We start from the raw sequence: 13,160 nt of genomic DNA, 5'->3' as shown, positions 1-13,160 counted from the left end.
CTTTCATTCATTCCTCAAATACTTACAGAAGTCTACACTTTGCCAGGCGCTTTGCTAGATTACAGGCATTATGAAGATGGCCGCCTGCTCTCGTGAAACTTTTAGTTTAGTGGAAAAGACTGGCCAAAACAAGTAAACAGACCAATCCATTAACAATTTCAGTTTATGATATATATTACGAGGGAAAAGATCAGGTTGGCGTAAGAGAGAATAACAGGCATTTAACTTTAGAAAGAGAGGCCAGGGAAGACCTCCTGGTGGTATTTAAAACAAGATTTGAGGCTGAAAAGTCAGATAAAGGCTTATGGAAAACTATGTTCCAAGCAATTGGAAATGTTCTGGCATATGGAACACCCCTAAGAGGAAGGAACTCTTAGAAACGATCTTAGGACATGGACAATGAAGAGTGGCCCAAGGAGCCCAGAGAGGGAGGTGGGTTGGCCCTGCTAGAACTTTGGATTTCATTCAAAGTACAGTGAGGGCCACTTAAGGGGATTTTTCCTCCTAAAACCAGGTTTTCAAGTTTCTTATACTATTTTATATCTATATACACACACATACACACTATATGCATATGTGTATACCACATACATACATGTATGTATTATATATAAATATATAAAAAATTTGTCAGATCATTATAAATTTTTAGGCCAAGATATATTAGAGTATAAGAAAGGACAATAGCAAAGATGGTTAAATTAAAAAGAAATCTATTTAAAAATATTTTTTGGCCTATGCAAAAGGTAAATGAATCTTTTACTTAAATAGAACTTTTAACTCATATGAATAATTAGTGTTGTTTGTAGCCAACAATCAAATGAATAATTTCTCTATTTAGCCCCACTAACTCAATCCCTAAGTTCAGGTAGATAAAATATTTGAGTTTTCCTCTTTGAATAACATAAAAGAGTGTTTTCTACATACATTCAGTGGTTTAAGCAAGGGAATGATGGGAAGTGTTTTACATTTTAAACAGATCTTACTATATGTTGGATGTTAAAAACACATAGAACAAAAAGTAGCTGAAGAACTGCAAAATACATGCTGGAGGAAGTGACAGCATGTGCAGTTGGGTAGAGTTATAAGGACTGGACAACGAAGAGTCAAGAATGACTCTGGTTTCTAGCCTGAGTGATGGGGCGGTGAAAGGAATTCCTAAGTCTGTTTTTGGCTTGCCAAGTATGAAATGCCCAAGTAGATCTATGAAATAAACTACCAGATAGATGAGTATGGAGTTCAAAGTAAACTTCTGGTTTCAACTTCAATATGTAAAGAGCTGGGAAGTCAACCCAACAGCCTCACATGAAAAGGCTAGAAAAACTGAAAATCAATGACTTTCCTTGGGCTCACCAGAGAGTTAAGAGTGTAAAGCAAACCCCACCTCCAAATCTGGGTAGGTGAATCATGAAGTCTGAGATCTGCTGACCTGGAGCAGAAGCCTAGCTGGTAAGACACTTAAACTGTTATTATGATGAACTGCTGGAGACTTAGTATGGACTAGCATGGAAGTGAGAAACTCTTTGAGGTCACAGTCTTAGTTCCAGGAACCTCACTTGGTTCTTATGGTAAAAAGATGAGAAAGATCCCCTCGTGGAGCTGGCAAGGGAAAGGGAAGAGTAATTTTTGCAAAATAAACTCAAGAGTGTTCTCCCTAACCAAGGCCTATTCCCCAAGAAAGACGACCTAACCACAGCCTTATATCACCTAGGGAAAGGGTATTTCTTCAACTCCAGGCCCCTCTAGCCTTCCTGTCTCATATAGTGGAGGGGAGAAGGAGTAATTAAAAAACTTGTAAAGGTCACAGCCTAAAGACAAGGGGTCTCCAACTCTCAGGCCCTAGACTGGGAACAATGTGTGGCCTGTTAGGAACCAGGCTGCACAGCAGGAGGTGAGGGGGTGGGCAAGCGAGCAGCAAAGCTTCATCTGTATTTGCAGATGCTCCCCAGTTCTAGCATTACTGCCTCAGCTCCACCTCATATCACCAGGCATTAGATTCTCATAGGAGCACAGGTCCCTGATGCCGAAATGGGTGGGGACCGCTGCATTAAAAAACTGATATTTCATCATAAGATTGTAGAACACTTCCTCTCCCTCCTACTTACCACCACACCAACGGGGCTCCGTTATAACAGGAGGTTACAGCTGGAAGAGCATCAAGACACAGATTCTCTGAGGAAGAATATCTAAGGAAGCCCTAGGTCACGGGAGAGATGAAAACAAAGACACTAGAGAAATTTTAAGCCTCTGGCGCATACAGCTACAGGAAATATACAGCTCAATCCCTAGCCAGATTAACGTAAATTCTCATACTAGGGGTTTCTTTACCTCAGTTCCTATTACCTAATACAGTACAGAAAAACTACATTTAGGCATATGCTGTTTGTAAAGCCAAATACAAATTAAAGCTAAGAAGCTTAACTCTCCCTGTTGAAAATAAGAAAGAGATTTCCCTTTCCTCCTTTCCTTTTGGAACCTCTTGCTCTGTCTTTTTCACATATACATAAATCTTTATAATGGTTAGATAAGCCTCTTGCCAGTCTCACAATTCAGAAATGTTTTCTCAACGACTTGGGATCCATCTTTCTGAAATGCAAACATCAACAGAAAGAAAATAACTAGGTGGGCACCTTGCTCCCATTTGCAAACTACCTCCTGTCATAAAGATTTAAGAAGTTTGTCTCCATCCCCCCTGAATTAAGAGAAGGTAAAATAAAATCTTATTTTTCTTATTCTTAATGGATCTAAAAAATAATTGTTAAGTTAATAATAACACTAATGTACTGAATGTGAAATGAATGACAGAAATGTCACAGAGAACAGGAAAGAGGAATTGGAAATACTCTAAGATACTTGCATTATATGTGAAATAGAATAATGTTATTTGAAGGTGGACTTAGTTTGAAATGGATATTGTAAACTCTAAGACAACAACTAAAAACATTTGTTAAGTATATTTAATACACTAAGAGAAGATATAAAAGGGATCATAATAAATTGCTTAATCAAAATCCAAGAAGGAAGAATAAGAAGCCTCTGGCCTCAGAAAACAGTTACACATATGGTTGACATTAATCCAAATACATCCATAATCATGTTAAATGTGAATGGTCTACATATAACAATTAAAAGACAGTGACTGTCTTTTGGACAAAAAAGAAGACTCAACTATAAATTGTCTATAGGAAACCTGGACAGACGGATTAAAAGGGAAAGATATCATACTAACACTAATCAAAAGACAGCTTGAGTAACTATATTAATTTAAAGACAAAGTAGACTTTAGAACAAGAAAAATATCAGGAATAAAGAGAAACATTACATGATAAATGGGTCAGTTCCCCCGCAAAACAATAATCCTAAATGTGTATGCACCCAATGACAAAACATCAAAATCCGTGAGGCAAAAACTGATAGAACTGCCAAAGAGAAATAGAGAAATCAACTATGATAGTTGGAGATGTCATTGCTCCCCTGTTAGCAATTAACAAACAGATCAAGTAGGCAGAAAATAATTGACTGGAATAGCATTATTAATCAACTTGATGTAACTGACATTTATAAAATAATCCATCTAACAACAGCAGAATACACATTCTTCTCAAGCTTGCATGGAACATTCACTAAATCATTCTGAGCCATAAAATACACCTTAAAAAAAAAAGAATTATAAAGTATGTCCTTATACTTCACTGAAATTTAACCAGAAATCAGTAATGGAAGATAGCTAGAAAAATCCCCAAATATTAAGAAATTAAACAACACACTTCTAAATAACACATAGGTCAAAGAAAAAGTCTCAAGAAAAATTGTAAAATATTTTGAACTAAATGACATTTAAAGCCAAGGGCTCTGCTCGAGAAAATACAGAGATGAGAAAGTAGACCCAAAATGCAGAGAAGAGACAGGAAAGAACTACAGTCAACACCATAAAAGTTAGCCTAGAATTATTTCTTGTAAAGTTTTATGAATATGAATCCTCTTTTAAAACAGATATTTAGCTGATTGGCTGACCTATAATAAGATAATCAAAATAAAATTACACATAATTTTCAAAAAGCCTATTGGTTGAAAAGTAAATGGGGTAGAGGTACAGGGAAAGCTGGGTACAGGGAAGGAAGGAGAAAGAGTACTTTTTTATTTACAATTATATAAAACTTGAGTATTAGGCTTGTATATTCAAAAACGATAAATAATAGAAATGCAAAATTTATACAGCAATGATATAATTTCACTTAGGAAACTTAAAAAGATTAAAAAGTATATACAGCACAACATATAGTTGAATGTGTGGAGAAATGAGCACTCTCTTATCAGATGGCAGTTGGTACAACCTTTTTGAAGGAACTCTAGTAACTACTGTCAAAATTATACACAGACACACAGCTAACGTCATACTCAATGGTGAAAAGCTGAAAGCTATTTCTCTAAGAACAGGAACCAGACAAAGATGCCTACTATCACCACTTTTATTCAACATAGTACTGGAAGTCCTAGTCAGTGTAATTAGGCAAGAAAAAGAAACAAAAGGAATCCAAATTGGAAAGGAAGAAGTAAAACTGTCACTATTTGCAGATGACATATGTAGAAAACCCTAAAAATCCCATCAAAAAACTGTTAGAATAAATTTAGTAAAGTTGCAGAATACAAAATCAATATACAAAAATCTGCTGTGTTTCTATATACTAATGATGAACTATCAGAAAGAGAAATTAAGAAAACAATCCAATTTACAATTTCATCAAAAAGGGTGAAATACCTAGAAGTAAATTTAACCACAGAGGTGAAACACCTGTACACTGAAAACTGTAAAACATTAATAAAAGAAACTAAAGAAGATACAAATAAAAGGAAAAAAATTCTGTGCTCATAAACTGGAAGAATATTGTTAAATTGTCCAAATACCATACGATCTCGCTTATATGGAATCTTAGAAACAAAACAAACAAAAAAACATGAGCTCATAGATACAGCACAGACTGGTGACTGTCTAAAGCAGGGGTTGGAGATGAGCAAAATGGGTAAAGGAGGTCAAAAGGCGCAAACTTCCAGTTTTAAAATAAATAAGTCATGGGATGTAATGTACAGCATGGTGACTATAGTTAATAACACTGTATTGCATATTTGAAAGTTACTAAGAGATCTTAAAAGTTCTCACTGCAAGAAAAAAAGTTAACTGTATGGTGATGAATGGTAGACTGATTGTGATCATTTCACAATTCATACAAATATTGAATTATGTTACACACCTAAAACTAATATATTATATGTCAATTACAGCAGCCCTCTAACAACATCATTTTGTTCCATGTAGTTTTCTTACAATGCTGATGAGATGCTGTAGGAACTTAATTTTTGTTTTTATCAATTAGCCTATGGTAAAATTGGGTTTGTTACATGTCGTTTCACTTAAACAAGCAGAACCTATTAACGACATTAAGTGAGGACTTACAGTATCCCTCAATAAAAAATAAAATTATACATGGACAACCTTTCTCCCAGCAATCCTACTTAGAGGAATTGACCATATAGAAATATTCTCACATGTGCTAAATTAAGCAAGTAGAGGTTATTTACTGCAGCAAGCATGAAATGGGACATCATTTCACCACTCAAGAAGAAGCTCTATGTGTCCACATGGAACCACCTTCAAAAGACATTGTTAAGAAAAAAGAGTAAGCTGCAGGAAGTGTGGGCAGAATGTTGACATGCATTTAGAAATATGCTGTATGTATTCACACACATGCTTGTAGGTGTATATGCAGAGCCTGTATCTGAAAGAATAAATAAGTAATACGGTTAACGGTGACTACCTCTTGGGAGGAACTTGGAGAAGAGGAGGAAGGGAAACTCATCTTTTATCTTATACCCTGTTTTGTGTGATTTTGTTACTGTGTGCACGTATTACTCATTCAACACAAACAAACAGCTCCTATGAGTACCTGAGAGGGGCCACTAGAACATCAGAGTGAGAAAGGGAACATCAGATGAATGTGGATGTGGAAAGGACAGAGAACAGGTACTGGCAGCTCAAAGAATGTATAGGAATAAAGAGCTGGTAGAAGAAAGAAGCAGACAAAGATGGATGCTCTAAGAGTTCAAGATCCCTTCCCCAAAAGACTAAAATAAAGATTTCAAACTTTTAAAAAATATATAAACAGCAGAAGTCCTTTCTAGTAAAATGTGAAACCTCAATATATAAAGTAGATAAAAGAAGTATTTTATAATACAAATGTTATTTCATAAGCCAAAATTTAAACATTCCCTTATGTCAAACAATGAATACAACAATGATCTCCTGAAACACATAAAGTTGAAATGGGAATATGAAAGAAGATCTCAGGAAACCCTTAAAATAGCAGAGATGGCAAGAAAAGCTTTATACCAAGGTCTGCCCCAAAGAGAACAAACATGGCAGTACAAGTGAGTGCACTGGTGATATCTAGTGTGTCAAATTTGGTGTATGACACGTGCAAGTGTGTTTTTCTTTTAATTTTAATTGCTTTGAAGGATGGGTTAAAAAATAAAATTTGAACCTAATGTTTGCAATCTGGGAAGTACTAAAGAACCACAATTTGAAAATACTGATCTGGAAAGATGTGCATATGATGAAAATCTGTGAGATTTACTGAGAAACTACTTTGTAGTTGGATGGCTTAGATTACACCTCATTCTCAGACAAGCGGTGCTCTCTAAAGCTCTTCTTAGTCTCCTATTTCCTCCCACAGTTCCCACCTTAGACCACTGTCTCCCAAAAACAACAGCTCTGAATCCCAGCCACAAGGCTACCTCCCACATTCTGAGGACTGCCACCCTTCCTACTTGGCTCCAAAGCCCTTTTGCTGCCATTAGGATAACATGATACTGATGAACAAGTCTATGCTTCAGCTCACCCTCCCCTGCACTGCATAACTAGATATGCTGGTCTTATGTTGACGGCCATACCTTAATTATTACTATTATTAAAAACAGTAATATAAATCCTAGAATGAGAAAATATAACTATAAAAAACTTAACTGGGACAACTGATGACATTTTAGAATATGGACTAAATTAGGTAATGGCATGCAATAATAGTAAACTTCCTGATTTGGATAACGTATTGTGATTATGTTAAGAGAATGTCATTGTTCTTAGGAAATACATACTGAAGTATCAGGGCAAAGAAGTGTGATGTCTCCTATTTTCAAATAACTTAAAAAATATATACATACACACACTCAGAAAGTTACCTCAAACGATTGGTAAAATATGGATAAAGGGTATGGTAAAGGGTATACAGAATTTCCATGTACTATTTTCTGCTAAGTTTAAAATTATAAAAATAAAACATTAAAAAATTATAACACGCTTGCAACATTTACTGATGTTTGCTTCCCATAAGATTACAGAAATTGTCTCATTTAATCCTTTTAAAATCCTATAGAATAAGTACTATTTTTATTGCTATTTTACAGCCGATACATACAGGTTATAGAAACTTTCCCCAGGGTCATATAGCCGAGTGGAGACAAGATCTGATCCCAGGTCTGTTCCATTTAGAACTAAACCTCCTAAATGCTGCCAAACATATCATCCTTATTGTATAATCTTTTCCTCCCAACCTTATCAGAGAAGCCCCTATTTGGGTTCCCAGCACTGTTATTCATTAAAACATCATAGCACTTATTCTCTTCTCAGGCCTCAGGGCATGGGAGAGTCTTCACTGAAATCAGGGCTAGAAATGAAAACTTCATTGGAGCCATCAGCACCAACATCAAGAACCTAGAAATTGTACTGTAACCTTAATTTTCCTTTTAAAAAACCAAACCTTGAAATATAGTCAGCTTAGCTGCACTTTGGTATGTCTAATTTTATTCACAATGAAAAGATTTTCAACTATACTTACAAGTTTTACATATAAAACTTGTGCTAACCTGTTATCTTCCCTAGAAAGACTGAAAGCTCAATGCCAAGGATCTATTCTATGAGAATATCTGTTCAAGGGACCTTTCTGCACTCCAGCCAGGACAGCAGTGTCACCATGGGCCAAGCACCAGGCAGTGGGTATAGTCTCACTATATGGAATGAGATGGTAGAAAGGCCCTTAGGAAAACAGAAAGAATTTTCTTAGACCAATACAGGGAAAATGTATACCCTCTTGAAATACACACTAGCTGCTGACAGAGTCTCCTAGGGGAACTGTTTATGTTCTCATCTGCCCTCAGATGGATGTGAAATCACAACGTAACAGCCATGGTTAAATACACTAGCTCCTTTCCCAGCCAGAATTAAGCAGGCAGGATCTTAACATTTACTACGTGAAAGTATAAAGGACCTGTTTTGAAGCCATAATCAACAAATAAGAACAAAGTGAAAGAGAAAAATAAAACAATGTCCAGTTATTACTTCTAAATTTCCAAACACTCAGATATGTGTTTCCTACTTTGTGTAAAGTTAAAACAATATAAGTATATAACTCCTGTATTTATGATAAAATATTATGCAATACAAATATAATGCAAATACAATTTTTAATATTTCATTTTACTTTTTAGAACTCTTCTATGGTTAGTTCATAATAGATAGTCCATAAAATCACTTTTAAAAGTGGGTAAACACTATAGAAATTATCTAGTTACTCTATAATACTGTTCACTTGTACTGAGCTTGCTATAAACTGTGAAAGCAACCCTTTTACTTATTCTCTCATGTTATATAATTAATTTTTTTTTCTACCATTCATCTTTGTTCATGTTTGTTTATTTTTTTCCTATTTGGCCTTTTGATTCAGCTGGTTGAGATAACTATGAATCTTCAATGTGAGTTTGTTGATCCTGATTTAAATACCCATACCTTCTCTTTGTTCATCAGGCCAGAGGCTGGTTCAGAGCCCTGGGGAAGACTAAACTTCCCATAAATGAATATTAATTAGTTAGTAACAACAACAATACTAGTAATAATAGTTACTATATAGAGATAATTAGTACATACTAAAATTACTATGGGCCAGGCACTGTTCTAGAACAGCACTTTACAAGCAATATCCCGCTGAGTCCTCACAATAATCCTATAAGGTAAGTATTACCATTACACACATTTTCTAAATGAAACAAGTCAGGCATTGAAAAGATCATCTTCCAGGGTCAAAAAAGCTATAAAGAAGAACACTGTATTTGACTTCAAGTGGGGGCCCATACTCTTCACTACTAGGACATACTGCCTTTCAGTATGTAACAAAACGGCACTTCATTCCAATAGTTTGAAACAATAGTTTAAAATTTTATATTAAAAGTTAGTTCAATAAATGTAAACTTTCTTATTTTATTTTTTAAAGGATAAATGATGTTGTACTGTATTTGATGCCCAAGAAGCACAACTCTTTATTGAAACCCTTAGGCAGGTGGCTGGTACCAAGTGGGACTGGTGCAGGTACCTGAATGCGCTGAGGTGAGGCTACCGCAGAGTCGGTGGAGATTATCTGGATACGTGGGGAGGGGCTGGTCATCCCTGGAGATTCCGGCCGAGAGATCTGTGTACGTGGTACCTGTGGGAGAAAAGTGGCTGGGTCACAAGGGGGCTCAGAAAGATGCCCAATGGTGGCTTGAGGACTGTGCCTCTGGCTTTCACTGTGGCTTTGAGTGATAAATTATTGTAGTTCTAGAGTGTGAACCCAGGATGACAAAGGAATCAATAAGATATTGATACAGGATGGCATGAAAAAAACATAATCATAAAATAGCTGTTTCTAATGTATATAATGCAAGGAAAAAAAAAACCAAAGGAATTTTCAGGTCTGCTCTGCACAATTTCAATAAAATAAAAAGCTACTACCAAAATATCTTTTTAGAGATGATCTTTGAATTCTTTCATCTCCAAAGCCAGCTGTTAAAACACTCCTTTAAGATGACAGTTTCCAGAAGGAATGGTCTAACAACACTGCAGAAGACAGCAAACAGAACCAGCATTACACCGAAAACTATTAGGATTAGTACTTGTAAAAGAGTCCTGGCAATCTCCCAGACCCTCTGCGATAGGGCTGGGAAAAACCCATCAGTAATACAAGGGTCTGGAATTGAGTCAACACCTACCTCTGCCAAAGTAAGGCCCAAAGTTCTGAGAAGTCACCTGGGCACCTGAAATAGGCAGATATTTTTTCTGGAATAAAAGCATATTACTTACCAATGTTTTACAAACTCTTCCAAAAAACAGAAGAGGAGAGAACACTTCCTAATTCATTCTATGATGCCAATATTACCTGATACCAAAATAAAACAAAGATATCACAAGAAAACTATGGACCAATATTCCTTATGAATATAGGTGTAACGATCCTCAACAAAACAGCAGCAAACCAAATACAGAAGCTTATTAAGGATTATACACCATAACTAAGTGGGATTTATTTCAGGAATGTGAAGCTGATTCAACGTATGAATCAAACAATGTAATACACCACATTAAAAGAATTGAGGGGAAAAGCCACATGATCATTTCAATTGACACAGAGAAAGTATCTGACAAAATCCAACACCTTTTCATGGTAAAAACACTCAACAAACTAGGAATAGAAGTTCTTGACCGGATAAAGAGTAGGCTTGGAGGATAAACTGTGGTTAATTTTGGTCAATTTCAGCTCTTAGAACAGTAGCAGTTTACCCATCCTCCACCTCCACCCTGAAGCAAGCAGCTGTGCACTGTGTTCCTGAAGCAGCAGCCTGCACACAGCTGCGAGAGCCAGGGTGGGCAAAAAGGACCCTTTTCCTCCAGATATTGGGGATCAGTGCTCCAATCAATGATTGCTGTTTCTGATCAGAGGTCCAGACAGAGAAGAGGAGACCATTGTTTTTGTACTTCCTCTTACTGTTGCAAGTCCCCTCATCTTTGGGTGAAGTAACTTCCAGGACACTTAAAGGGCTGGGTTGTTTTTCCCCATTTTTCTCCTTTTCTTCTTTTGGGAAACAGACATCAAAGACTAGGACTTTCAAAAACAACTGTGTATACAGGGAAAATTAGAAAGTGACTGCACATACACAGGGAAAAACACAGGTGTGAAATGACCTCAGAGGACCTTAAGTTTACATGTCAGGATGATCTTTGGCATGGAGACAGCCAACGATAACAACAAAATAGTAACAAAACCCAGCAAATCCTGGGAAAAGGAGAGACTGATTTCCAGAGTTACCTTATTATTAGATTGAAATGTCCAGTTTTTAACAACAAAAAAATCACAAACCATACAAAGAAAGAGGAAATTATGGCTCATTAAAAGGAAAAAATAAATCGACAGAAATTATCCCTGAAAAACATATGTCAGATCTACTAGACAAAGACTCTATCTATCTATCTATCTATCTATCTATCTATCTATCTATCTATCTATCTTTAACGCCTACAGCACCTGGTACTCCTAGGTGGTCTCTCATCCAAGTACTAACCAGGCCCGACCCTATGCTTAGCTTCTGAGATCAGACAAGATCAGGCACGTTCAAGGTGGCATGTAGACGACAAAGATTTTAAAACAACTTGTCTAAAACATACTCAAAAAACTAAAGAAAGATATGAAAAAGAAACTAATGTATGAACAAAATGGAAACTTTAACAAACACCTAAAAAGAAACCAAAAAGAAATTCTGGGGCTAAATAGTAAAATAACTGAAATGAAAAATTCACTAGAGGTATTTAAAAGTAGACTGAAATAACCAGAAGAACCTGCAGACTTGAAGACAGAACAATAGAAATTATGAAGTCTGAGGATCAGAAAGAAAAAGACTGAGAAAAAGTGACCAGCACCAAAAGAGCCTGTAGGACACCAACAAGTGAAGAAACATATGCACTGAGGGAATCTGGAAGAAGACAGAAAGAGGCAGAGCAAATATTTGAAGAAATAATAGCTAAAGACTTCCCAAATTTGAAGAAAGACATGAATAAAAACAACCAAGAAGCTCAATGAAGTCCAAGTAAGAGGAAGTCAAAAGACGATTATCTAACTTAAAAAAAAAAAAAAAAAAAAAAAAAAAAAGACCTCTGGAATGTAGCAAAAGAGCATTATCACATTCAAGGGATTAATTAGATAATTTACAGATTTCTCATCAAAAACTTGAGGGAGGCCAGAAGACTGTGGAGTGATATATTCTAAGTGCTCAAAGAAAAAAAAAAAACTGCCAACCAAGACTCCAATACCTGGCAAAACTGTCCTTCAAAAGAGAGAAATCAAAACATTCCCAGATAAACAAAAGCTGAGCGAGTTCATGATCACTAGATTTGCCCTGCAAAAAATGCTCAAGGAAGTCCTGCAAGTGAAATGAAAGGACCCTAGACAGTAATTCAAAGCTGATCAGAGAAATAAAAGATCTCAATAAAGGAAAATACACAGGCAAATACAAAAGCTAGTATTACTGTAATGATGGTTTGGAACTGTATTTTTTGTTTTTTATATGATTTAAGAGACTAATACAGTTAAAGAAAAAAACGATTATTAGTGTAAAAGCTAGTATTATTATTGCAACTTTGATTTAAAACTCTCAAATCTTGTTTTCTACATAATTTAGTAGACTAATGCATTTAAAAAAACTATTACATTATGTTTTGGGCACACAATGTATAAAGATGTAAATTTTGTGACATTAACAGCCAAAAGAGGTGGAGACAGATGTATAAAGGAGAAAAGGTCTATGGCCATGCCACCCTGACTATGCCAGATCGCGTCTGATCTCAGAAGCTAAGCAGAGTCAGGCCTGGTTAGTACTTGGATGGGAGACCACCTAGGAATACCAGGCACTGTAGGCGTTTAAAAATAAAATAAAAATAAAGGAGAAAAGTTTTTGTATGTCACTTAACTTAAACTGGCATAAATTCAAACAGCGTTAGAACTTTAGGAAGTTAAATGTAATTCCCATGGTAACCTCAAAGAAAATAGCTGTGGAATACATAAACGGAAATGAGAAAAAATTTTCAACATTTCACTACAAAAAAAATCAACTAAACACAAAAGACAGGAATGTAGGAAATGAGGGACAAAAAAGCTATAAGGCATATATAAAACAAACAACAAAATGATAGAAGTCCCTCCTTAACAGTAGTTACTTTAAAGTTTCCATCAAAAGAGATATTGGTGGAATATACAGAAACTCATATCCAACTATATGCTGTTTACAACAGATTCACTTTAGAATCAAAG

At 35.8% G+C, this 13,160-nt stretch overlaps 1 protein-coding gene and 1 pseudogene across 2 annotated transcripts in view; one reads left to right on the top strand and one right to left on the bottom strand.

The window, feature by feature from the left end:
• NR2C2 (nuclear receptor subfamily 2 group C member 2) overlaps positions 1 to 13,160 on the bottom strand; it is a 76,743-nt gene that overhangs the window by 26,856 nt on the left and 36,727 nt on the right. For both annotated transcript variants that reach the window (XM_039837369.1, XM_039837368.1), the window contains exon 2: positions 9,417 to 9,527. In XM_039837369.1, the coding sequence (XP_039693303.1) occupies positions 9,417 to 9,488 (72 nt within the window). In that variant the 5' untranslated portion in view covers positions 9,489 to 9,527. The remainder of the gene's footprint in view (positions 1 to 9,416; positions 9,528 to 13,160) is intronic.
• LOC120582544 (uncharacterized) lies at positions 12,651 to 12,769 on the top strand (annotated as a pseudogene).

Source organism: Pteropus medius, unplaced genomic scaffold (genome assembly GCF_902729225.1).
Source record: "Pteropus medius unplaced genomic scaffold, Ma_sr-lr_union100, whole genome shotgun sequence".
Taxonomy (NCBI): domain Eukaryota; kingdom Metazoa; phylum Chordata; class Mammalia; order Chiroptera; family Pteropodidae; genus Pteropus; species Pteropus medius.
The sequence above is the reverse complement of the archived record's forward strand: the minus strand, read 5'-3'. Positions and strand labels throughout refer to the sequence as shown.